The sequence below is a fragment of the Cricetulus griseus genome, chromosome 2 (assembly GCF_003668045.3).
Source record: "Cricetulus griseus strain 17A/GY chromosome 2, alternate assembly CriGri-PICRH-1.0, whole genome shotgun sequence".
Taxonomy (NCBI): domain Eukaryota; kingdom Metazoa; phylum Chordata; class Mammalia; order Rodentia; family Cricetidae; genus Cricetulus; species Cricetulus griseus.
This window is the reverse complement of record NC_048595.1, coordinates 82,500,815-82,527,819: the sequence shown is the minus strand read 5'-3', so window position 1 is coordinate 82,527,819 and position 27,005 is coordinate 82,500,815. Positions and strand designations below refer to the sequence as shown.

The window sequence follows — 27,005 nt, the reverse complement described above, 5'->3', positions numbered from 1 at the left end:
ACAGGCTCCTGAAACACACCACAGACACAAGTAGCTTTGCGAATTTCTTAGGAACATTATTCATTTTCCTTCATTTACTTTTATAACGAAAATAGATTTTTTAAAAATGCCTCAAATATATAAACAATCTGTGATAAACACACATTTCAGAAATGCTGAGATCACTCTGCTATGGGATGGGGGAAGGGGTGTTATCCGGTTTCTCAGTCTCAGCCAGGGCCTGGCAGGTAGCTTGGTCCTCTAGTGGATGCTAAAAAAATGCAAAGAAATAGCGGGAAGGTCTGAGGCTGGCAGGTGTTTCCTGGCCCTACATGGGCTGCCTGTACACTGTGGGATCGTGGGGAAAACTTCTGTAGTCACAGAAGATCTGGGCACGTGTCACCTGAGGCCTCCATCCTGAGTCATTCTATGGGTCCCCAAGTATTTCTCTTGTTTCCAGCCAGGTTCTCCCTGCCTCAGCGTGGCTGTTTCAGGCAGGTGACAGGAATGCTGCAGCAACCTTAGGCTTTCTTTGTCTTTAATGGCCTTCTGAGAAGGATCCAAGCTCAAGAGCTCCCCAGTGTAAAGACATTCTGTCCAGTAAAATCCATATTATTAGCTGAAGGTGGATATGGGCAGGAGGGGATGGCAAGCAAAGTCTCAGAGGCTCTGCCTGGACAGAGGTAGACATGGTCACTACACCTGTTAGACAGAGCTGGTCCCCTGGATGTTCATCCGCTACTGACCCGACCAATGTCTCTCCGTTTTAAACATGCTACTACATGGAGGCACTCCTGGGGAAGGGGCATGGCATCTTCCAGCCATCAATGGCTCCAGGTGACTGGTGACTGGGGGACAACAGAGACTGCCTGCCTCAGAGTCTCAGAGTCTCCAGGGAGTCAGAAAAGGCAAGAGCCTCGCAGGCTCCGGGCATGGCGCAGGTCTGCAGACAGGGAACGGCTCAGCTGGCGGGTGGTGGAGCGCACATTCTCAGCGGCCCGGGCAGCCTCGCTGAGTGCGGCCTGCAGCTCTTCCAGGTCATTCAGACCCAGATGGACAGAGTGCCGGGTTCCCCGAGGCCCCTGGGCAGGCTGTGAGGAGGCTGTCCGGGCTGAGGTAGGTGCTGGGGTTGCATAGTACCTGGGGAGAGAAGGAAGAGCATGAGTAAGCAAGAGCTGGGAAAAGCCACAGGCTATGGGTTTGAGCCCTAGCTGCACTTCTACTCTACTCCCTGGTCTCTTTCCTCCCCTGTACAAGGCCCATATGGACAGATGAACTTGGAGGGATGAAGGGGAGTGTTTGTGAGAGGAGCAGGTACGAGGCACATTTAGTTCACACCATCCTCTCACTTAGCAATCACTTACGGACCACAGGCCCTGCCCAGGGCTGCTATGGAATTCTACCAGTATTGGAACATTCTCTGATCAGCAAATGGCAGGTACTGATGAAGAGCGCTAAGCAGAAGAACTGGGCTTCCTGGAGGTGGCAGAGCAGCTCACACTTCCTCCTTTAGGGAGAATCTGAGCTCCTGTGGGGACCAGCTTGGCCTGAGAGTTCCAAGCTTTCCAGGGCAGAAGGACTTGGACTACAGTCTTTGCTGCAGGGCTGCATGTGACCAGCAGGTGGCAGCACAGCACCATTGCAATTTCTAGTTCAAACATGGAGCATGCTCAGTCCTGCTGTCTGGCCCAGGAGGAAACTGAGGTGTGGTTTGCTCTAACTATACCTAATGCACTAAGGCTACTGGCCATCCTTGATGAATCACTGGCTTCCCATACATTCCTTCACGTGATCATCTTTATTGTCTCAGAAGAAGAAACAGGCCAGAGAGCCACAGTGATCTGCCCTTCTCCAACTGCTGGCCACTTAATCCTCCCCTCCTTGTGGCCACCACAACCCAGTGATCTCTTCCCTAGGTCCAGACTGTAAAGATTTGCCTTGAGAATAACAGAGAACCCCGAGGCTGCTAAATGCCACCAACCCCCCCCCCAGGTACAGGAAATGTGGGCAGGTGTCCATCCCATGTGAGTGAGGGTCTGGACATGAAACAAGGCTGCCCTTAAGGGCCCACCTAGACTCCACTAAGACAGAAGAAGAAGCTGTACCCCAGGCCTACCCCTCACAGAGAGCCAGTGCCTGCTGGTGCTTTGGGCTTCTGTCCCTACTGGCATCAGCTTCCATAGAGGCAGGTAACCACCACACACACACACACACACACACACACACACACACACACACACACACACACACACAATCACAGAGGCAGGCTGTCTATTGGTGACATTGCATTTCAACTGACTCACTTTACAGTGGGGGAAACTGAGGCTGAGAAGTAGCTGGTGACAGTTAAGGCTAGAAGGGGGTCTGGAGACATGGCCAAGGTGTCATTAAACCAGTCATGACATTTCTCAGAATCACAGAAAAGTCTCCACAAACTCCCAAGTGAGGTCTTGACAAGTGTCACTCAATCCTCACACAACAGTACCTGGCAGAGCCACTCCCCCATTGAACAGAGAGAGAAACTGAGACTTACAGAAACATTCCTCTGCCTCAGCCACAGCAGTGATGAGAGGAGAGGGTGTTCCTGTACAGTCATGTCTGACACTGAAATGTCACCAGGCCACCAGGCCCGCTCTTCACTTCTTGGTAGGTAGTGTTCCGTCTCAAACCCATCTAGTTGGTGGCCCTTGCATGCCACAGCCATGAGACAGGGCAATATGGAGCAGCTGACACAACCAAGAGGAGCCCCAATTAAATGTAGGGGATCCTGGATGATACCCCGGGATAGAAAATGGCTTCAGACACAAACCAAGGATGCTAGAGGAAAACCCCAGGCTTCGACTACTACTAAAGTATTGGAGTTGGTTCTCTGGCAGGAACATATACCAACAGAGTGTGTATGAACAAAGACATCGGAACAGGATGTGGGGAGGCGTGTGTGCAGGAGAACTGTGTAGTGTCCACACAATTCTCCTAAATCTAAAGCCATTCCACTAATGAAAGTCAATTTTTAAAAAAAGAAGGGAAAAAATAGAAACTATTCATACTACTGTTTAAAAAAAAATAAAGTCCTTAACACCAGGTTACTCTCTAGGAGAGGGAGATGGCTAGGATTCTAGGTCCCTGGAAAGCTGTAACTCCCAGAGACAGGGCCCTCTTGCCCGTCTACTTTACCACTGGGATACCAGCACCCAGCAGTCTCCCCCCCACCCCCCGCAGGGCTTGGTGAGTGACTACAAGAATGTCAGGCTTGCACTCCATGTCCACATGAGTAAATGATAGGAAGGCGCTATCCATGGCTCACAGCCCTCTGACATGATGTAAGCATGCTGGCTTTTGCAGGTACTTAGGCAGGTTGGGGCAGCTGGAAGGGAGGACTCACACAGTGGGTGGTGGGTAAGGCATGATGGGAGCCGAGGAGATGTAGGCCAAGGCAGGTGGGGCTGGGACTGGGGGTGCAGCAGCCAGGTACCAGAGTCCAGAGAGTGGTCGCACTGGCGAGCCCATCTGCCTGCTCTTCCGCTTGGGGCTGGGGGTGGAAGGTGCAGTTTTCCTTTCGGTTTTCTTCTCTGTAAGGGAAGGAAGGACACACAGACATTGTGTGAGGGTATGGGCAGATGCAGCTGAGCCTACAGCATTCCCAAGGTCTGGCTAAGCCCATGGCTGAAGGAAGATGTTAAGCGCTCATTCCTACCAGAGGTGCTAGAGCTGGGGCCATCCGCTTCTGCAGTGGACCTTACTATACCACACGTGGGACAGCGGAGGGTGTCAGCAGTGGATGGTTCTGATGGCTCTCTAGGGACAGCACTGCCTGGAAGGCAAGAAAGAGAGAGAGGTCTGGAAAGGATGACCAGCAGAGGCTGTGGGCTGGAGGATAACATGAGCAGCAACCACGATGGTGGAAGTAGGCACTGACTACAAGCTAGTCGCTAAAGACCTTCATGATCACTCCACAACGCCCAGCTGCTCACTGTGCTAACTATTCTGCCCATCTCCCCTCTACAATTGGGGAACTGAGGAGTCATCAGGCAGTACTTTGCCAAAGGAAGTGGCCATCTGATCTCAGGCCCAGGCTCTCCAAACGACAAGCTCATTCTGCCTTTGAGACAGTCACAGTCCTCCCATGGGAGCCCAGAACAGTCATTGGGAAACCAGGTCAGAGGAGGGTGAAGGGAACAGTCCACAGCAGGCATCTTGGTGCTCACAAGATGCAGATCCCAAGTGTCGCCCCTGGCTGAGCATCAGACTTCTCCACTTGTTCTCCAGTACAAACTTGGCCAGCACACTGGCTGAGAACCTCCCAAGCCCAGTCTGGTCATGTACCCCAGGTCTGTGTTTGCCTTGGCCATTCTGTTTTGTTGCTGGTTCCTTGGGGACAATATTGCTAGGTGCTGAATTGGTGAATGAATGAGTGGAATGGTTTGTCAGGATAGCTATCCAGGGGGCCAGAGCTCTGGAGTCATAAAGACTTGAGTTCAAATACTGGCTCTATCACTTGTAAGATGTGTGCCTTTGAGCAAGTTACTCTCCTTTATAAAATAGTCTATGGTTAGCCCTAATAAAAATAATTCCCAGTGGTGAGGGGCTAAACCTCAACTGCCTAGAATGCTGTATCTTACCTGGGTCCTGGGTCCTAATGGGCTGGCAGTGGAGGCAGGAGGCTGTGCCACTGTCTTTCAGGACAGCCTTAGGGGACAGAATGTGGTACTCCTGGCCTGGGGAAGAATCCAGAATGAATGGTGTCAATGCCGGTGTGGACTTGGGACTGGTTTAATCATCTCTTTCCTTAGCTGCCTATCTCCTGTGCACACATGAAGCATTCATTGCGGATGTTCCCATTGTATGCATGTGTGCACATATGCACAGAACACAGATGCCTGTTTACTACTGCCCTCTCCAGGCTCCTTGCTGAATCTCTGCTTCTAGAAGTAGCTGCCAGTTATTGCCTTATGGGAGTGATCAGCACACCCAACAGAGGCAGTGTGTGGCAGAAACGTCATGACTGATGTCATGAGTTAGGAATTGGCTTTGTCCCTTCCTTGCCTCAAGCTCAGTGGAGGGGTCAGCAGTGTCTCTTCCTGGGCTCTAAATGGTTGGAAAGGGGGACATCATAGAACCAATTTCTGGGACTTTGGCAAGGACAGAAGAGGACTGTATTGGACAGCCTTCAGAAAGCCCTTGATCCCACTAGAAAACTGGCTGGTCCCAGTATGGTCTAAAGTTAGTGAAATCACACTGGATAGAAGCACAGGCAGTTTGGGATGAAACAGGGGAGATGACTCGGCAGGTAAAGTACCCACAACACAGTGTTTGAACCCTCGGCACTCACATAAGAGTTGGGTGGGTACAGGGGACTACCTGAAAGTCCAGCACTCTGTAGGAAGAGGGGTGGGGGGATTCCCAGGGCAAGCTGGCCATCTGGACTAGCTGAGCTGATGAGATTCAGGTTCAGTGAGAGATCTTACCTCAGCAAATAAAATGGACAGTGATGAGGAAGACAACAGACAGTGACCTCTGGTCTCCACTGGTATGAGGACACACACACATGCAGTCATGCACACATGTGCCCATACACAAACATGTTTACATGTGCACACAAACAAGCTAAAAATAAACCAAGGGCTGAGGATGGGACTCAGCGGCTTGTCAGGCCTGCACAAGGCTCACCTGTGTATTGGCCCTGGAAAGAGACTCTTTCCTTCCGCCTCATGCTGCCTGATGATCTTGTCCCCTCCCGTGCAGCCTGGGGATGCTCCTCAAAGGTCCTGCTCTTCCCAGATGACAGCCGAGAAGAAAAAGATTCCGATTCTGAACCTGTGGTGGAAAGGGAGCCTCAGAAGGGGTGGGTGAGGGGCTCAAACTGCTTGAGGAGTGAGCATGCACAGGCAGAGCGCAGGTGATGCTTGGGTTTTGGTCTTGCTTCTTCCCAGGGGACCAAGGGTCCACACCTCCAGAATCTCAGTCTGGAGCCTTGTGGCTATCACACACCTGTGTAGCAAACCCAGGAGGTAGATGCTTTTATTACTATATGGCTTGTTGTCACTTTATCTGCTCAGAGCAGGTGACAAAATGGCCAGGGACAGGAACTGGGTTTGAATCCCAGTTTAAAGTCCACAGCTGCTCTCTGTCAGTGAGGTCCCTGCACTCTAGGCTTCAATGTCCTCAGCAGAGCATACAACCGCTTGCACTGGAGGCTGGTGATCCTCAGCACCCTCCCTCCTGGTAGCTGCAGAGTCTATGGGGCTAGGACTAATGATGTATTTTGTCCCAGAGCAAAGCAAAAGCTCCAAACACCTAGATAGATGACCTTCTCCAGGCTTTTCTGGGTTCCCTGACCACAGAGCCAATGTGTGACTGAGGCCCCCAGAAACCATTCCCAGCTTCTGGTCACTTACTTAAGAACAGTCTGGGTACATCCCGAGGCACGGAGGAGGACCTGGCTCGCTGTCTTCCTGTCGGCACAGCTGGCTCTGTACCATCAGACTCCCCAGACAACCTCTCTGTGGATTTACTAGCAACATGGAAGAGAGAGGTGACATCACTGGATGAGGTTTGGGAGATGGCCTCCACAGATGACCGTGGCATATGTGCACCCCCATCATAAACTAAGTAAACGTAGGGGGAAAAGCATAAGAATGGACCAGTGGCCATGTTGTGGGGAGAGGGGAGAGTGTAGTGTCTGTGTCCATGTGCCCAGAGAGGGCCAGAGGCTGGCTAACTCTATAGGGAACAGAGGTAGGAGTTGGGAGCGGTCTTCTACCTGCCATAGTGGGAGCTCCAGGAGGGTGAGGAATCCAACAGCTTGTCCTCGGTCCTCGTGGAGTGGTTGAAAGCAGAAGCTACATGAGTTGGGCTGCTTGGGTGTGGTCGATGTAGGCTGTCCTCCAGCCGTAGGCGGAGCTGTGACACTTCTGCCTGTAGATCCTTGATGGCCTGGCTGGAATGGTGGGGAGACAGAAACAAGAACATGTGAACACGTAACAGAGTTATCAGGCCCCCAGTGCTGCCTGGGTGGGGTGGCTTTTGTCTTTGCAGACACAAGGTCAGACTGTACAGCCTAATGGTTCTGGAAAGTCCCTTGCCCAGATTGGCCCACAGGTGAATCTGGGTACCCACCTATGAGGATGACCCTCCTAACATGCAGGCTCAGCCCCTCAAGACAGAGACTAGGTACAGAATAGAAAACACTGATGCTGACTTGATGGCACACCCCTGCAATCCCAGCACTCAGGAAGCCAAGGCAGGAGGATTACCATGAGTTCAAGGCTAGCCTGTGTTTCATAGCAAGATGCTAGCACACAAATAAACATCTGCAGAGTTTGCATCCTGTCCTGCCTTCCCTACCACCTTCCTTTCAGAAGCTGTAACTGTCTAAGCAGGGCTCTCTGCTCCTTTATCTGTAGATATTCCTACTGTCCATGGCTACTTCCAGTGGAATACATTCTGTGCATTTGCCTCCCCAGCTCTGACACACAGGCAGGAAGGATAAGCATCCCATCTTATAATCCCAAAGGCTTCAGATGCTTGGGAACATTTCCTGGACTCAGGCTTCAGGAGGGAGAGGGCAAAGGGTCCCAGAATGAGCCAAGGGGATTCCTCATGCTTTTGGTGCTGTGGAGTGAGCAGGCTGGAAGATGTCTGCAAGGCTGCCTTCTGGGTCCCCTGTGAGACCTCTAGACATGGGCCCACCTCCTGTCCAAAGACACAGCATTACTCAAGAGAATAATGTTGCCTGTTCTGGCCTGCTAGGCCCCTGGGTCACTGAGCTCTCAGGGTCCTGTGGCCTTGCCAGCATTGCTGGGGACAAATCAACCAACACCCCGACACAGACCCCACGCACGGAGTACCACTAGAGGTTAGGCTTGGTGTGGTCATCATCCAGGCTGAGGTGGGCTCTGCAGCCACTCTGTGTGTGATACCCAGACTGGGGCTTCCCCTCAGGATCCCTGGACTCTTGGGTGAGCGTCTCCTGTTGCCACCTGCAGACATGATCTCTGTGGTGACTGCACAGGAAGGCTTAGGGACCTCCCTCTGGCCATGTCCAACCAAGCTGTGTGTGCACCAAGCATGAGTCTCCTAGGTGATCTCCAGGGAGATGCTTGCTGGGGTTTCCAAGGCAAAAGCTAGAGGCCATGGTGGCTGAAGGAGAGAGAGCTCCCAGCAACTGGTTTAATCTGGGACACAAAGCTTGGCTTCCAGACCTGGGACCTGGAACACAGTCTTGGGTGTCACCTGTCCACTGGCTGGGTCTGTCAGACTCTTGGGCTTCCTGACTTAACACTTCAGTTGCCTGGGGTTCACCGGGGACCATAGTTCAACTTTCTGCAGATTCACTCCTGACCCTGCCCAAGAGCCAGCAACCAGCCAAGCAGCCAGCTTAGTCGTTCAGGTCCTCCTTCCCCACACACCTCCAAGCCTTAGAGCCCACCAATCCCCACTGCATGGCAGCACAGTAGCATGCCACCAACAGCTCTTCTTAAAAATGCCCCTCCTCTCTTGAGTCCAGAGTCACCTTTCCCCTGTCGAAGCATCCTTCTTGGCCTCTGTGCTGACCCCGGTAGCAGCCAGGGAGCTTCTAAAGCACAACAGTGACAGGCCACTATGCCACTTAAAGCTTCTCATTGTCCCTAGAACCAACTTTCACATAGCTACCCAGCATTTGCTGTGCATTCCGCAAGCTAGTCACTGTGTAAACTGCCGCCTGTAGTATTGAAGGTCCTCCAGGTCTAGGCCACCAGGCCTACCGTAACTGTCTCTGTATTTATTGCTCTTGACACACAGAGCATCTCCTTCTACTCATGGTCATCTGGTACTTGAGAGGAGACATGCACCCTTGCCCACTGGCCTTTGCATGCACTGTTTCCTCTACCAAAGATGCTCTTCTCTGGAGCTTCCTTTAGCTCTCAGCTTCCTCCAGGGTAAAGGCTCAACCTCTGCTCCCCCACAGTCCCGTAGACTCTACTAGCGAAGGACTGACGACACTTGGGGAGCACCTGCATGTTTCTTGGCCTATAAAATGGTGAGCTTTCCAGAGTTGAGGAGTGTCCAGTCCCTTATTGTATCTCCAAGACCTGGCACACATGAGTGAATGTGCCTCTCTCTGTGTCTACACACACACACACACACACACACACACACACACACACACACACACACACGACTTCGCTGAGGTCCAGATAGACTGAAGGGACAGAGAAATTCAGTTCAGACCATGACACAGAACACCAGCTCTTGGGCAGGACTGTGCACAGGGCAACAAATATGACTGTACTGGTCAGGACATCTTGCAAAGTTCCCAGTGTGTTCCAAAAAGTAACAGAGGGTCTTCTATTTGTTCAGGGAAGGATCTCAGCAGAAAACTGCTAAGAGGTGACAGATTCTCATCATCCAGCCCAGGCTTGTATTGCACCCATAATCCTCTTGACTCCACCTATCAGAATTACAGGGTGTGGCCCCCATGCCTCACTTTATACTAATCTGGAATCTGGATCCTGCACAGCGGGGCTCGTGGGAGGGGGGGGGATGATCTCAGAGTCAGAAAGGTGCACCTGTCGATCATTTCCCATTGGCTGGACAAGAGTCCTTGAAGTCAATACCATTGAGGTCCCATAAAACAGCTTCAAGCTAGGAGGGCAAGACCCTGGCATACCTGGCCCCAGCATAGACATCTTGAATGTGTAAGCCGGGTAGGGGCACTGCCACGGCCTTCAGCCTCCTCTACTTTCCATCCTACTGTGAGGTGGGATTGCCCAGACTGTGTCCACTTACTCGCGCTCTGTCCTGATGAGGAGGAGGTTGGCCATGCTCTCTGCTGAGCCATGGGGCACGGAGGCAGCTGCAGGGGTTGGGGTGGAGGCTGGGCTGGTTGCTCTACTAGGAAGGAGCTGTTTGGAAATCTGCTTCTGTCTCTTGAACTCAGACATGGGAGATCCTAGAGAGGCAGAGAGAGGCTAACATGAGCGACAGAGATGAGCCTGGGAGCTTCAGCTGAAGGGTGAGGAATAGGTGGGAGTTTGTGTGTGTGTGTGTGTGTATGTGTTGTGTTGTGTGCTAGTGAATGCTGGTGTCCTTGGAGGCCAGAGGAATCAGAGCCCCCTGGGGCTGGAAGTATAGGCAGTTGTGAGAGCCTGGTAGAGATGCTAGGAATAGAACCCAGGTCTTCTGCAAGAGCAGTAGTGCTTTTAACAATCTAGCCATCTCCCCAGTCCCTGTTTGTTGTTGTTTTGTTTGGTTTCTGAGGCAGGATCTCACTGCTCTGGGGCTGCCAATTTGGCTAGACTAGCTGGTCAGAGAGTCACTGTAATCTACCTATCTTTGCCTCCCTAACATTGGAATTACAAACGGCACTCACTCTCATTTTTACTTTGGTTCTTGGGGATAAAACTCAGATCTTCATGCCTGCAAGGCAAGTACTTTACCAACTGAGCTATCTCTCCCGTTCTCATTTGTAATCTTTAATTTTCCTGTGGTGAACCTTCATAGTATTTCCCAGCCTGAAGTATAATACAAGACTGTGTTTGATGCTTTGATCCATATAGTTTAGTTACCCCCAGACTTCAGCCTCCCTAAGTTCCCCACTCACCCATCTTAACCACTGGTGCCTGTTCCAGCTGGGACCTGTGTGCCCCTTGCCGGAGAGAGCTGCTCAGGCAGGAGTGATGCTGCTGGGTTCGGCTTCTGGGTGTGGCAGCCTCAGTGGATCTTCTGGGAACCACAGAACCCCTGGCCTTGGGATGGGAGGCTCCATCACCAGGCACAGAGGCAGCGAGGTGCTGAGCTGATGTCCCTGGAGCGCTGGAGGTCAGGGGAGGGGGGATATACTCAGGTTAGACAGAAGCGCCTCAGGCCACAGTACCCAAGGCACTGTGCTAAAGTGTGAGCTCTCAGCTAGGGCTGTCTATCTCCAGCATCTCAGTGCATCTAAGGACTGAGAACAACATCATGAGGGGCATCCTTGTTCTTACTTACATTTGATCACAGTGCACCTGTCAGCTGTATAGGGAAGGAACAAAGCTCTGTTCATCTTGTCAATTCTAGTCCCTTCTTCACGTGCACACCTGAGTGGCCAAGTGGGCCTCCAGGTGACCAGTGCCTGCCCTGGGGATCACCAGTCTCCACGGTGACGACCCCACTCCTGTTTCCTACAGATCTCCTCCACTCTGCTCTTTCCCTTGAGTTCATTCCAGTCTCTCTGCACCCGCCACCCAGACCCTCTTCTGTGCGTGGCATCTGTCATCTCACTACCCTCCCTGCAGTTCCCATCCACTCGCTCTGTTTACTCCTGCATTTGCTTAGTGAAAAAAAAATATCTCCCAATAGTTGCTAATGGACTGAGTGATCTTCAGTAAGACACTCTTGTTCTTGGAGCCTCTCTTGCCCTCTGTTGGTATGACAGGAACAGGAACCGTCATTTGGGTTGAAGTGAGGATGTGCAGACACTGAGACTATTGACATCTGTTTCTGGGCTACCACAGACTCTTGGATTCTCAAGATGTCCCAGGCCTGTGAAAATGGTAGACTAGAATACCTGACATGGGAGAGCTGGTGCTCTGGGGTCTGGGTGAAGGGTGATACAATGCTGGTTTCTGAGTCCACGAAGCCACTGTCTGTCTCTGGTGACACCATCCAGGGCTCCTAGAACAGGCCATATCCATTAAGTCTAAGGAAAATATTCTCATGCATTGGGAAACCCCTCCCAGTTCCTGGTCTCACATTCCAAGGGCTCCAAGATCCCAAAGCTGTCTGATACCATAGCCAGACTAGTATAAGACTCCTTGTCTCAAGAAGACACTGAGCAGGACTTGCTGCCCTGAGGACTGGGCTCCATTTGGGCTCTTGGGGAAGATGCTAGGGTTTGCAAGGTGTAGAAGGAGGAGAAAAAAGCCTTAACCCAGCATCTTTTGGTGCAGGCAGTTCCATGTGCTGCAGAGATACCCAGGACAACATATATCATGCACACACCAGGACATGAGTTTAAAGCAGGATACAGGGAACATGCGAAGGATATCAGTGCCCCACCACCTCAGCGCTCTCAGGGTCTAGTGATGAGCGTGAGCTCATCAGAACTTCAGAAGTGTGCATATGTACATGCACATGAGTATTTGTACAGGTATGCATGTATGTAGTATGTGTGTTATTTGTAACACACGCACACACACACACACACACACACACACACACACACAGCCTCAGCAGCATTTCATCTGTGGCCTGTCACCCCTGAAACAGTTTGAGAATTACCACTTGCTGGTGCAAATGGCACAGTTAGGAGCCAGGTCCCAGCTCTGACACATTGTGGCAGATGGGCATATGGCTCTGGAAGGAGACTGCTAGTAGAGTACATGGCAGGAGGTGGCATTGGGCCCAAATGCTGACTGAGGAGCAGGAGCAGTGCCATGCATGAAGAGTGACACATGAAGAGGGCCAGTGTGTGCAAAGGCCAGGAAAAGAGCTCACACACCGGGGTATCTTCTGGGCCCATCCCACAGGCACACTCACCTCAATGTGGGACGTGCCAGTCCGAAGCAGAGCTTTACGAAGGAGCTCTGTGGGCCCATTCTCCTCCAGGCTGATTATACTGCTCTGATGTGATGCTATGGGTTTGGTGCCCCGTTGAGCCACTTCAGCTGTATCCAGGCCTGGTGCGTACCTATCTGTGGCCATGGATGTCCGGAAGCTTGGCAGTTTCATGGATACCACCTGTTCCTCATCTTCCCTAGCAGGAAAGGAGATAAAGAGCATTTATGAACTACCATGTGAGCCAGGTGACCAAGTCCTGGGCCTCAGTGCCATTAGTCCAGGGGCAAGCTCGGGCATCAGACACACATCTCTTGGGATGCTGCATCCTGGCTCTGTCACTCAACTGTGTGACCTTGGGCCATACTTTTCCCTCTCTGAACCTTATACTCTTTTTTATTTATTTAAAAAAGTTTATTTTGCATTTTATATACCAACCCCAGTTCCCCCTCCCTCTCCTTCTCCAGACCCCCTGCCTTCCTCCCCACCCCATGCACTCCTCAGGAAACTCATACTCTTAATTGTAAGGCAGGAAACCAACAAAACCCACCCAAGCACATGCTAGCAGAAACAGTTAACAGCAGAGTTTCCCAGTGCCTGAGGGCTCACATGTCCCTTCCTATGTTAGCTACTCCCACAGACTTCCATGGACTCACAAAGACAATATTATTACAGATGGAAGACCAAGATTTTTTGTTACAAAAAGAAACTAACTTTAGAAATAATGTAAGAAACATGATGACAACAATATCACAGGCTGGATACATTTTGTTATTGTTGTTTTGGTTTTCCTGAAACAGCACTTGAATTCAGGGCATGTTAGGCAAGTGCTCTCTCTCTACCACTGAGCTACAGTCCTAACCCTTTTGCTTGTGCTGCCAATGGCCACCTCTGTGTAGGTTATTGGAGTTTCTGACAGAGGCCCAGTGACTTACTGGATGGCAGCCCTATAGCCTTCCCCAATCTGGGCTGGGTGCTGTCTTGGTGGTACCCTTGTGGCTTCTGCTTTTTCTGGAGCTGTGGCTGGACCATCAAATTCCAAGGTACCATGGTGATCCTGCTCCTCTTTCTCCTCCAGGTCCTCCTCATCTTCTACACTCAAGGCTTCAGGGAGAGACTTCACACTGAGGTATCTGCAAGAGGATGCCCAGAGAGTGTCACTTCTGCCCATGGGGACAAACAAAACCCAGTGTGGCCAGCCCAGCAGTGGACAGTGTCTCCATCCTATGATACTCACTGCTCCAGAAGGCCATGGAAGTCCTGCTCCACCTGAAGCTCCTTGTCCCTGAGGGGGCCTGGGAGCTCTCTCAGGCCTGCCTCTACCTTGATGCTGCCCAGGCTCACCTTCTTGTTCATGGGGCATATGAAAGAGGTCCTAGGGGAGGTGGCAGTGGCGGCAGGCTGGTACAAAGAAGTGGGGGGTAGAAATCAATCGTTATTCTGAACACCTACCTTTGCCATCTAGTGTCACATACTGAAGAGTAGTTAGTAGTGAACTTGTTGGCCTATCTCCCACCATTCATGCATGTGTGTGAGGCCCTTAAGACCAGAAGGTCTTCACAGCTTGTTGCTGCTATCTGAGCTCCTGGAGCCTGCCAGGCATACTGCAGACACGGTTTCTCCTCAGTGCCCCAACTCACACCTCACACAGATGCTAAGGCTGGTGTGATATGTTAAATCCACACAGAAACCAGGGCAGCCTGCCTGCCAGAGGCACCTGCCCTCAATTCTTCCCCTATAGCCTGGCCACCCAGGCTTCCTGTCAGCACAGGAAAGCCATCTGTCTGAGTTGTTCTGTCGATGGGGGAGTCCCCGACCCTCAGGGTCAGCGTTCTCACCTACTCACCTACTGCGCCAACCCCATCCTGCTCATTACCTGCACCCAAATCTCCACAGGCCAGGAGCAGGAGCTTAGAGACACACAGTTGCTGCCAATGCCCTCTGTGTGGCCACAGCTCACTGGCTCAAGGGAGAGAGTGGTTGTCCCTTAGCAGACCACGGTGTGGAGAGGGCCCCGTTGAGAGCATGTTCCATGCAATCTGTGTCTGGTGTCTTAGCCTTGTAAGCATCCACATCCTGTTGCTCACTCCAGACTAGGGGCCTAGAAGTCAACCTGGCTGCCTTCTCTCCTGCTGCCATCCAAATCCAAATGAGCCTTCTGAACCTTGTCCAAATTCATATATTCATCTCTCCTGCTGCCCTGTCACACCCAAAATTATCATTCTGCTAACCTCTGCTGAAAACCTAAGGAGAGTCTAGTTCCAGATTGAGACATGAGCCACAGGCTCATCATTACAAGGTCCATGCTGGTGCCTCCAGGCCCATGGCAGACTATAGCCCACTCACTTTTCCACACTCAGGCCACAGTGCCCTACTGAATGCCTTGTCTCCTGCACTTATTTGCTTACTCTCAAATTTCACTTAAAATGTATCTTCTTCGGAGAGTTTCTGTGCCCTCCTCCTAGTCAGCTATAGTGTCCTCCCTTTACTTCCACAGAACCTGGACCTCTCTTTCAGAATACTATCAAAATGATAAATAACACTACAACTAATTGATGTGTTCAGGAAACTCCATAAGGGCAGAGGTCGCCTTCTCCACCTTCTGTCCCCACTGAATTCCCCACTATGTGTCATGGGGTCTAGAACATGGCACATACTTCCTAAATATGTAAGTAAAGACATTAACATGAAATGAATAAAAGAAAGAAATGGGGACTGGCCCAATGTGATGGGGCAAAGCAGCACCTCATGGTTGGTGTGGACTGCTGGTGAGGAGAATGATCCTGAAGGTGTAGGCAGATGAGCTGATCGGGACAGGAAGGGCATGGCTCGGGTATTGTCCTGCAGGTCTGGACTGCACAATTCTGCCTCTCTTTGGGTCTGGTCCATATGGTCCTGCAGCTCTTCCAGGTGCTGCCCCAGGTGGTATATCTCTGCCTCTAGCTCTCTGGAAGGAGGAAATACCAGCATGGAGATAGGTATCAAATCAGAGATCCTAGAAATGTCCTCTCAGGGTCCCATTAGGCCATTAATAGATGGCACCAAGAACTTCAATAGCAAGATGATAAAACTCCACTGGGAGCCAGAAGGTCTCAGCTCAGTACCCTCTGCTATCCCCATGCTGTGTGACTCTAAGTAGATCCCACTTTCCCCTGGCCTTAGTTTCCCCACTATCTAGTGAGGGGCCTTGCGGTTCTGATCATCTTAAGGGCCTGGATTTTCATCTCTAGCCATGTTGCTCACTAGGACAGGGGCTCCCTCTGCTCTTGTGACTCAGTGATGAGTGTAAAATGAATCCTTCCTGGACACAGAGGGAGTCAGGGGCCTGTCCCACCTGTCCTCCATGGTCTGTCTCTCCAGAACCTACCTGCAGAGATTGAGGGTCCTGGGACTTCCCGTGGAGGCATCAGACTTCGGGTTCAGATGCTGCTGTCTGCAAGCCTCAAGGTATTCTGCCTCAAGGGCACCGTGGGTCACCCTCAGCTGCTCCAAGCTCTGAAACACAAGGGCCAGGAGATTTGGGTGTCTGCCCTTAGGGCTCCATGCTCACACAATGGATGGGTTGCTCCTGGGGTCTATGGGACTCTCATGGGGCTTGAGAAACAGGCTGTGGCTGGGCACCTCTTGAGACTTCTGTACATAAAACACTTGAAGTCTAGGAATCAGCCCAGAGGCCACTGGCTCTTCTTGGGAAAATTGCAGGACCCATGGTACCTGGTGAGATACAGCATCAAATAGACTACCACCGTGTCAACATACGGTTCTAATACTCTTAGAGGGCCCAAACCTTCATTCCTGATACGAAAACTGCACCATTCAGAAAATGTAAGTTACTCTCTTGCCCAGTTCTTACAGATAGTGAGGACAGATGGCCCTATCATCCCACACTGTACATAAAGGTGACTGTCACGGTGGCTCTTAGGTAAAGCATTCTACATTCATTCATTTCCACTCCAACAGACTCTCAACAAGAGATAATTAGCCAGTGAAGCACAAGAAGCTATTTAGGTTGTTGAAACTCACACAGTAAGTGAACAAGTTGTACAGGCAAATCTTGAGCCCAGGCCCAGAGCTCCTAGTCCCAACAACTCTGCTAGGCCCCCATAGTAGTAAACACAAATATAGTCAATCAATAGATGGCTGTTGGCCTCTGGCCTATTTGTCCCTTCCTATATGAACCTAGGAACAGACTGAGACCAAGGGGAACCCAGAATATAGTTTTCAGCCATGTCTGATATCCCAGAAGCCCCCAGGTTCCCTATAAATGGAAGAATGAGGATGGAGAGGAAGAAAATGACATTTTTAATTTGTCATTTGTGACAGGAAAGATGGCTCCACAGGACTTATGCTAAGTGAAAACAGACAAGGACAAAAGTCACATGTCTAACTCACATGTGGAAGCTAAAACACTGGTGTAGAAGAGGGGGCAATGGCCACTAGAGACTGGGAAAGGTCAGGAGGAGCAGGTGAAGGCTGGGCATCACACACCACAGCAGTTAAGTGGGAGAAATAAACTCTGGTATTGTGTGTTATAACATTATTACATACACCAGGGCTAGAAGAGAGCCGAGTGTGGTGGCACACACACATCTGTAATCTTCTTGGGAGGTTGAGACAGGTGGATGACCAGCTTAAAGCCAGCACTGGTGATTCAGTGAGATCCTGTCTCAAAATAGAAGAATTGGGGCCAGTGAGATGGCTCAATGGTGAAAACACTTATCATCCAAGCCTGGTGACCCAGATTCAATTCTTGGAACCCGTGCCAAGGTAGAAAGAGAGAACTGACTCCACAGAAAAATCCTCTTGTCTCTACTCTCTCTCTCTCTCTCTCTCTCTCTCTCTCTCTCTCTCTCTCTCACACACACACACACACACACACACACACATGCACACATGCACACACACATGCACACACACACACACAGCCTGTGTGCACACATGCATGTTCTTTTCTCTCCCCTGTTCACACACTGGTAATAAATACAAATTTTAAAGAAGAAAAATAAGGTGAAGGCTGAGGACACAGCTCAGTGATGGAATCTTCGCCTAGCATACATGCATGGAACCCATGTTCAGACCCCAGCACTATAAAAACAACAACAGAAAGAATTACAAAAGAGGGATTCAAAAGGTTGCTGACATAAAGAAGTGACCAATAGTTGAGGAGATGGAACTAGAGTTTGTTATATACGTGCATGAAATCATTAAACTGTATTCCATCAACACAATTTCTGGGTCTGCTAACATTTAAAGGGACCTTTTGAGACAGGGTCTCATGTAGCCCAGGCTGGCCTATTATCCTTATAGAGCTGAAGATTAACTTCTGGCCTTCTTGCCTTCCTCTCCTGAATGCTGGGATTAGACATGTCTGGCCATAACTACCTCAAACCCACATCCAAAGGAGACAAGTCTATCCTGGCTCAGCAGTTTCATGGAGAAATGATCCCCTCTCCTATTTACCCTTGGTTCCAAGTTTTGGAAAATAATGGAAAAGTAGGTTAGAAAGCTAACGCCCTTTTTCTGGACCCTGGGGGTACAACAGGGCAGGAGTCATGACTGGGAGGCAACAGCCCTGGCTCAGGGCTCTGCTGCCCACTTATGTGTGGATTCGCTGTCACTTCTCTCTGGGCTTCTGAATCATTGTAGTTAAGCAGGGGTAATGATTGCAGGTCCCCTGTGGGTGTTTCTAATGAAGAGATGAAACCGTGATGGCATATCCGGCCTGTCTGGGAAGCCATCATGGCTCATCAGGGGCTTGCTACCATGACACAGTAAGCAGCTGCCTGGAGCACTAAGTGGGAGCTCTCAGCTCCCATGAGAGAGACTAGTCTGGGGCACAGCCACCTGCCTTCAGCAAAAGGGGCTCAGAGACAACTCTGGACAGGCTATCTGGTCCTTGCTGGTGTGACTCCACACTGGGTAGTGGTACCTTGATTTGGTCCTGGGGTGGGAGATGTCCAGCAAGTACCAGTTCCTTGAAGGATTCCACCTTGACAATAGGAGAGAAAGAAACAAGGATCTGAGTTCTAGCCCTAGCACTGCAGCAAAAGAAAGAAATATTTAAAATAAAAATCGCAATGCATATTTGTTGAGGAACTAAGATAAACTGAAGTAAAGAAATTTATGTAACTGACTTATAGCATGTTACATACTATATAAAATAGAAATGTAATATGAGCTACATATATTATATAATCAAAAGTTTTATGTAAATTAAAATTTAAAAGAAATAAGTGAAATTAATTTTAGTAATATATTTTTATTTTAAATTACACTTACTATGTGTGAACGTGCACGTGCATAGATGGGCAGATACACATGCTTGTGTGTGTATACATACCATGTTGTACATGTGGAGGTCAGGAAGCAACATTTAGGAGTTGGGTCTTTCCTTCTACAGAGAGTGTGTGTGTGTGTGTGTGTGTGTGTGTGTGTGTGTGTGTATTCATGTCCTGGGGCTCAAACTCTGGTCACTGGGCTTGGTAGTAAGTGCCCTTTCTTGCTGGCCCTTAATATATTTTATTTGATCACTAATACCATTTTGATGTATCATCAATAAAAAAATTACCAATGAGTCCAGTGAGAGATGTTGTTTTTAAAAGACAGGGTCTCACCAAGTGGAGCTCACGGACTCCAGACTGACAGCTGGGGAACCTGCATAGGACCGAACCAGGTCCTCTGAACATGGGTGTCAGTTGAGGGGATTGGGCAGTCTATGGGGCTGCTGGAAGTGAAACCAGTATTTATCCCTAGTGCATGAATGGGCATTTGGAGCCCATTCTCTATGGAGGGATACTCTCTCAGCTTAGATACACGGGGGTGGGGGGGTGGGGGGGTGTGAGGTACTGCCCCAAATGATGTGACAGACTTGGGTGGTCCCCCATGGAAGGCCTCACCCTCCCTGGGGAATGGATGGAGTGGGATGGGGAGATGGTGGCAGGAATGGGAGGGCAGGAGGGAGAAGGAACTGGGATTAGTATGTAAATTAAGATGGCTTTTAATTTAAATAAAAAGTAATTTAAAAAGAGAATGGGTCTCACTCAATACCCTAAACTAGCCTTGAACTCATAGCAGTCTTCCTGTCCCAGCGTCTCCAGTGTTGGGGTTACAGGCATGAGCAACCAGTCTGTGAGATAGTTGAGTTCCACTTTAAGCTCCCGTGTTTTGTACCCCCAGTAATCCTCTCTCAAACCTGCTCCATGTCAAGAATGAAACAGCCCAATAAGGGACAGTGGCTCCCAGGTGGGACAGCATGGCTCTGGATGAGCCTCACCTGCTCAGTGTGACCTGTCTGCCAAAGAGAGATGGCATCCAGTGGCAGGACCAGGAGTGGTGGTGATGGAATGACATACTGCTCTACCACAAAGGGACTGGAAAACACCAGGGGAACTTCGAGATGTCAGACACAAAGAAAGGTTGGGACTGAATCATGGCACATCCGACCAGTGAAGAGTTGTTGGGTTTGAAGGATGGGACAGTGAGGGACTGCTTCCTGGACTGTGTCTTTCTGGTGATCGAAATATGCTAACATGGACCTTGATGGCTGCAGGACCATAGCACCGGAAAACATGTGACTGCTCACATTTGAAATGAGAAAAGTATGTGATAGGTGCACTAGACCTCAGTAAAGCTGTTACCCCACCCCAACACCCCCCTCCCGCGCCCAAACAGAAAGAAAAGAATGGTGGTAGTGGTAAAAGGAACTGGTTTTCTGGACAAGGTAATGTAATGATTGTGTTTATATTTTTGTAATGGAGAGCTCCAAACCCAGATGGAATTCTAGCGGGGGCTCAAGGCCCCAAGGAACATATTGTTTACTGGCTATGAGCTAGCTTACTTTATTTTTCTCTATGTGGACTTCCCCTCTGCCACAGGGCCCCCACTTCCGTTCTCAGAATGTGGTTAAGGCGTTGTGTCTTCATGAGCCTCTTTAGACACCTTTGGAACAAGGCCAAGTGTGAAGTTAGACAAAGACTACAGACAACGCTGAGCTGCAGTGTTGGCTGGAAAACCTTAAGAGGTAGCAGGGTTGACTTCGGTAATAATGAATAATAAAGAAGGGCAGTTTTTCATAAGAGGGAAAGGTCAGGTGGAGGTCAGAGAGAGAAGAGGGCCTCCCTATGGACAACTACGGCCCCCTCCATGCCTAATTGGAGGAACTGTGACAATGGACCGTTGCTGCTCAGGTTCAACCTTATCTTGGGTGACAAGGAGGCTGGATCACGTGGAGCCTGAAGGCAAGGGGCATGGTCAAGTTCCTGGAAGGCTGAGTTAGACCACATGGAGGTAGAACAGAGACACCTGTGGCTGGTGGAAACATCTCTCACACACAGAGGCCAAATGGGATGAGGTGTCTCATGGGGCAAAACTGGGGTTCACTCACCTTGGCTAGGAGCCGGCTGGCCTGGGAGGACAGTGCCTGGGTCTGTCCTGTGGTGGGCTGGTCTGTGGCAATGCCTTGGCTTTGAGGAAGCCGCCGTGGGGTGACCATGCTGGGGGACGAGGAGGGACTCAGGTCTGCTCGTGGGGACGACCACCCTGGAATACACAGCCGCTGAACCCTGGGGCTGAGGACAGTTCCCCAGTCCACTGAGGCTGAAGGCCTGAGGTCCACTCAGACCACCACCATATCATAAAGCTATAGCCTGGCCCCTTCTGGCTATCTTCACATTAGCTCAGGAAGAGGGCTGGCCTCTATGCTGCTCCACTACCAAAGAAAATGAAGCACAGATCTACCCTCGATGAAAGCTGAGACAAGGTGGGGCCTGGTATGTGAACTCTAACTCAGGGAGAAACAGGTTCAAATCCTGGTCCTTCCCTTTTCAAGCTGTGTGACCCTGGCATGCCTTTGCCTCTCTGAGCCCCAGGTCTCCCGACTATCATGGGGTTATAAAAGGTATGTTCCTCACCAGCTCTATTTGGAGACCCACTGAAGTCCATGTTAGGGCTCACAATGGGCTCAGTGAAAATGCTCACACCCCAGAGCCAAGAGGTTCGGTGGCTTAGCCAAGGGTCTACCTGGCTGTTTAGCTTGGTCAAGTCAGTTGGCCCATAGAGGACCTTGGCACTCCATTCCCCTGGCTCTAAGCCAGTGTCACCCCAGGGTGGACCAAATGTCTTGGGGCAGAGTCATGAGCAGGAGGAAGCTAAAAGCCTGTCTCCTTCCCCAACTCACCTGTGGCCTCAGAGGCCTGTGGATTCTGCTCAGGGCCAGGCCACCACTCTGCTGATCTGGGTTGTGGGATAGAGAAGGACAAGACCTTGCTTCCTTGTGGCATTGACCCAGAGCATATGCTCTGACTGGGCTGAGGCGGGTCTGAATACAGGTGTACCTGAGGAAGAAGGGGGCAGAGAGTGGAGGAGTCAGGTGAGGCCAAGCCTACTGGAAAGAGGCCACAATGCATCTGTCATCCGGGCACAATCCATTCTCCATTCAGGAGCCCTATTCTCACCCTGGGAGTCATGAACACTACTTTTCAGTGGAGCCCCCGCTGGGCAGAGGACTTACAAACACCTTCCTATTCTCTTTACACAGGTCCTGGAACGGAGGCAGACAGGGACTACTTTCCCATTTTTCTTGATTTTCCTTCTTTTTTTCTTTTCCTTTTTATTTATTCTTCTCTCATGTAATACATCCTAACTGCAGCCTGTCTTCACTCCACTCCTCCCAGTTCCCTCCACCTCTTCTCTCCTCCAGATCCATTGCTCCTCCGTTTCCCTTCAGAAAAGAGCAGGCCTCCCAGGGATTTCAACTGAACATGGTATAACAAGATGCAATAAAGCTGGACGAGGCAACCCAGTAGAAGAAAAAGGATCCTAAGAGCAGCAAAATAGTCAGAGATACCCCCGTTCCCACTGTTAGGAGCCCCACAAAACCCCAAGCCAAACAATCACAACATATATGCAGAGAACTTCGAGCAGACCCAGGCAGGCTCTGAGACTGCCACTTCAATCTCTGTGAGCCCCTATGAACCCCGAGACTCTGAGAAGTTAAGTCCCACAAGGTCATCAGCTAAGTACCTGGACTACATCACAATACCACTTGACCCCAAAGCCTATGGCTTTACACTGGTAACAATAATTGTTACTAATAATATCAATTATATGTGTTTGATACATATATAATAATCATTAACATTTTGATGAAATATTTTAATAATAACACTGATAATAAATAGTGAATAGTAGCCAATGGTTGTTTGAATGAAAGAAGGAGACGTCATACACAGAGGAGTTGTGCTCTGACATTGTAGATGGTGTGGGAAGTGTGTAGGGAGGCAGCCAATCAGGAATTACATTGGAGCTCAGCAAGAGAGAAGTCAGGTTACAAGCAGGGGTGTGAAATAGAGGGGTGTATACAAGGGTGCACTGGCCAAAGCCACATCTGTCATTATACACCATCAATGGCAGCTTTCACTCTATAGCAACCAAGCTGGGCAGCCCTGACAGAGGTTGTGCAATCCACATCTGGTAATACTCAATCTGGCTATCTGTGGCTCACTATGTGTACTCCAGAGCCAGGCACACATTCAGGTTCCATTATGGTATACCTCTGAGTTCTAGAGTGGATGACAAGCTGGCACCTCCACGCATAAAGTTAGAACTCAGTAAATGGTAGTAGTTGCCACCTACATATTCAGTATTGTCACCATGGTAGTTTGGAAGAGAAATGTCCCCCATAGTCTCTGGATTTGAATACCTGGTCCCAGTTGGTGGCATCTTTTGGGTAGGATCAGGAGGTATGGCTTTGCTGGAGGAAATATGTCACTGGGGTGAGCTTTGAGGTTTCAAATGCCTCACACCATTCTCAGTTTGCTCTCCCTGCTTGTAGTTAAGATGCGACTGCTCAACTTGCTGTTTAGCCACCATGACTGCTTGCCATGTTTCCCCACTTCTCCACTCTTGTGCCTCATGAAACATAAACACACATAAATCCTTCCTTCTGTATCATGGTATCTTATCACAGCAATAGACAAGTAACTAATACAGCCACCATCTCCACCATTACCATCTTCACCATCACTATTATCGTAACTATCACTATCATCAGCACCATTGTTATCATCACTATCATCAGCACCATCGCTATCATTGCCATCATCACCATATTATCATCACTATCACCAGCACCATCACTATCATCACCATCATCACCATATTATCATCACTATCATCAGCACCATCGCTATCATCGCCATCATCACCATATTATCATCACTATCATCAGCACCATCGCTATCATCACCATCATCACCATATTATCATCACTATCATCAGCACCATCGTTATCATCGTCATCATCACCATATTATCATCACTATCATCAGCACCATCGCTATCATTGCCATCATCACCATATTATCATCACTATCATCAGCACCATCACTATCATTGCCATCATCACCATATTATCATCACTATCATCAGCACCATCGCTACCATCACCATCATCACCAGCATTAGCATCACCACCACCATCGTCTTCACCATCACAATCTTCACCATTACTTTAACCTTCATCATTATCCCTCGATCTTCCACATCCTCCCTATCCTTAGGTGTACATGGCCACCATGAAGATGGGCCAGTGAAAAAGCCACACTCCTATGATGCCTTGGAACCTATATAAGAGCAGAGAGGGCTACCCTGACTACCCTCTGCCACTCCAGGACCAGGACTAAGCAGCTGAAGATGGGTCTTGCTTAGGGGTTCCACAGACAGGAAGTCCTTTTGCATACGCTGTTCTTTAGGGGCTGGCTGTTCTAAGCACAATTTGGTGGCACTGCCTCCCCCTCCTCCAGACTGAACCTCCCTGGCAGAGAACAAAGCTGGATTTTCATAATCCTCTGTGCCATCTGCTCAGCTCTGCCTGTGGGGGGGGGGAGCTGCCCACAGTAGCACCTCTTTCTTCCTGAGGTGACCTAAATCCCAGGAGAGGCCCCTTCCCTCTTGAGTTCCCTGCCCACTGTGCCAAGGCCCCACCTGGGGAGCAAGGCGATCCTGGCAGCTTCCCGGTCAAGAGGGTGAACACAAGGGAAGCAGAGCCCCAGGCCTGTGTAGCTGTCCAGAGGAAGTGGGGAAGAGGGAGGGGACTTAACAACTGCTGAGCTGCGTGGGTCCCTCCCTGTCATGACCTACCTACCCAGACACAGTAGACCCTGTGATGGTGCTCTGAAGCCCTCAGGACTCCAAGCAGGGTGGACCAGTGAGTTTGGGAAACACGGGGTTAAACAAATGAAAAGTCTGGGCACAGCTGGGGTCTCCAAGCCTTTAAAATGGTAATGAGCTTTCTGAATGGGGCAAGATGGGAGGAGGAGGGAGTGCTTCAACTCCTCCAGCACAGACGCTCCCCACCCCCACACTGCATCCCGTCAGGAGCTTCTCTATCCAGGATGAACTCACTTCAGAAACCGTCTAACCTCATCCCCCATTCTTTCTGGGGTAGTTTCACATCCCCCTACAGTTGAGATGGGGGGGGCAGGAGGGGGCGCAGGGAGGCAGGCAGGAGCTGGGAGGAAGTAGCAACAAGACAGCAAGTGATGAGACTCAGCAGGGAGAATAAGGCTCACCCATGACTCCTAACTCGTCCTGGTCCCCTATCCCATGCTCCCAGCCCCTGGTTCCACAGATGCTCCTAGGTCTAGCCTCGGCTTTCCCTGGCGAGCTTTTCTGACTGCAAATTCAGCAAGCGTTGGCTTGGTTTGGGCAGAGTAAGTTAGGTCTCCTGGCTTTGGCACTGCTGTGTTGTGTGACCCTGGACAAGTTGCTTAGCCTCTCTGGGCCCAGCTGTAAATGACTTAAGATAGCAGTCAACACAATCACTGATGGCTATTCCTATCCCGTGGCCTGCCTGCCTGTAACCTGTCGTGTACACCATGCCAAGGCCTGGGCTTCCCAGACCTCAGGAAATGATACCATCTAGCATGAGCAAATCAGGGGGGCATTCCGCCTTTGTGTTTCACACATGCTGTGGGGCATTCCTGGCTTAGCCTTGTGTCTGCAAGGGGAGGGAACCACCTAAAGATATCAGTGGGGCTTGTTGTCTTCCAGAAGGTCTGATCATAACCCCCAGCCCCACCATAACCCAACAGATGTGCCCAGGAGACCAGGTGGGAAAGGTCTCGCCTGCACCTGGCAGGGCCACGGGTGTGTAGGACAGAGGTCTCTGGTCCCACAATAGACCCCATTGTCCTTCTTGCTGTGGTTGCCTTCACCGATGTTTCCCAGAAGTGATTAGAGACATGAAATCAGCACTTGACAAGGGGACCTCAGAATGGAGAGCATTGTGCAGGAAGGTGGGGTGCTCTCCTTTTAGGGGGACAGTCAGAGCAGGAGAGGGCCTGCATCTCTGCCCCATAGCTATCCTGCTTGCTCTATGCTGCCTGTTTGAGTATGGGGAAAGCAGGAAGCCAAAGAGGCCACAACTGGCCCACTTCCTGCCTCATGGAAGGAAAGAGGGTTCAAAGCCTCCTCTGGAGACAGGTCGGGGTGGGAGGCAAGCTGCCCAGTTGTCAGGGTGGATGAGCTATCCCTTCAGGACACTCCACCTGCCACACATGGAGTGCTCAGTTCCAGGCAGACACGGGAGGATGGTATTTTTTTGGAGGGGGAGCATGGAAGAAAGGTGAAAGTGTGATTCAGGAAGAACAGGGCAACAAAGATTGAGCAGAAAGCCTGGGCTACAGCCTTGAGTTCAGAGAGGCATGGCAACTTCCTGAAAGTCACCCAGCTGGCTAAGAATAGGGTTAGGAGTCAGCCTAGGTAGCCATACCCCAAAGTCATGGAGAAGGAGACAACTTCTGGCAACATCCACTCAAATATGTTACCCCGGTCTCCATCACTCAAAGACATTAACACTGAGAAAGAGAGCCCAGGGATGTCTAGGTTATGCCAAAGTCACCTAAAGACCTAGTGTTAATTCAAGGAATAGTGTTAGTTCTTCAATATAGAGTCTTATGATGCAGGAGCCAGTGGCCTTTCTTTAAGACTCTAGGGTAGGCCATCTCCCTAAGGACCCCAGTTCTTGGCCCCGCCCACCAAGCTCAGCCCATTCCAGCCAGTACCTTGGCCCCAAGGCGAAGCTGGTCAATAGTGTTCTCTGCCTCGGCATACTTGGTGAGGAGCTTGTGATAGTCCTCCTGTAGAGAAAAGATACAGTCACCCCAGGCCGCACACATGCACGAGGACCCGGGTTTTATCCCCAAAACCCAAGTAAAAATGCCAGGTGTAGTAGTATGCATTTGGGGAGGCAGAGCCAGGACGATCTTTAGAACTCTCTGGCCAACCAGCCTAGCTGAATTAATGAGCACCAGGTATAAGTCTTGTCTCCAAAAACAAAAACAAAAAACACCCAAGGCAGACAAACGCTCAAAGCTGACTGCTGGCCCCATATGCAAGCATCCACACATGCATTCACATATACATGTGCATAAGGACAAAGGACAGAAAATAATTAAAAGTCATAGTTCTGATCTACTCAGGATCACTGGCCTTACACAAAACCCAAGTTT

General features: G+C 50.3%; 1 protein-coding gene across 5 annotated transcripts in view; it reads right to left on the bottom strand.

The window, feature by feature from the left end:
• Nucleotides 1–31: 31 nt before the first annotated feature.
• The window catches only part of Akna (AT-hook transcription factor), a 45,784-nt gene continuing 18,810 nt past the window's right edge, over nt 32–27,005 (bottom strand). For 4 of the 5 annotated variants that reach the window (XM_027400284.2, XM_035439849.1, XM_027400281.2 and 1 more), the window contains 19 exons: nt 26,559–26,633; nt 21,671–21,827; nt 20,879–21,033; nt 18,425–18,484; nt 15,863–15,990; nt 15,241–15,442; nt 13,733–13,896; nt 13,431–13,628; nt 12,478–12,694; nt 11,507–11,613; nt 10,562–10,773; nt 9,748–9,910; nt 6,740–6,916; nt 6,375–6,490; nt 5,647–5,793; nt 4,599–4,694; nt 3,674–3,790; nt 3,362–3,548; nt 32–1,119 (listed from right to left, as the gene is read on the bottom strand). In XM_027400284.2, the coding sequence (XP_027256085.1) occupies nt 879–1,119; nt 3,362–3,548; nt 3,674–3,790; nt 4,599–4,694; nt 5,647–5,793; nt 6,375–6,490; nt 6,740–6,916; nt 9,748–9,910; nt 10,562–10,773; nt 11,507–11,613; nt 12,478–12,694; nt 13,431–13,628; nt 13,733–13,896; nt 15,241–15,442; nt 15,863–15,990; nt 18,425–18,484; nt 20,879–21,033; nt 21,671–21,827; nt 26,559–26,633 (2,919 nt within the window). In that variant the 3' untranslated portion in view covers nt 32–878. The remainder of the gene's footprint in view (nt 1,120–3,361; nt 3,549–3,673; nt 3,791–4,598; nt 4,695–5,646; nt 5,794–6,374; nt 6,491–6,739; nt 6,917–9,747; nt 9,911–10,561; nt 10,774–11,506; nt 11,614–12,477; nt 12,695–13,430; nt 13,629–13,732; nt 13,897–15,240; nt 15,443–15,862; nt 15,991–18,424; nt 18,485–20,878; nt 21,034–21,670; nt 21,828–26,558; nt 26,634–27,005) is intronic. The other variant, XM_027400285.2, reaches the window with a different exon arrangement.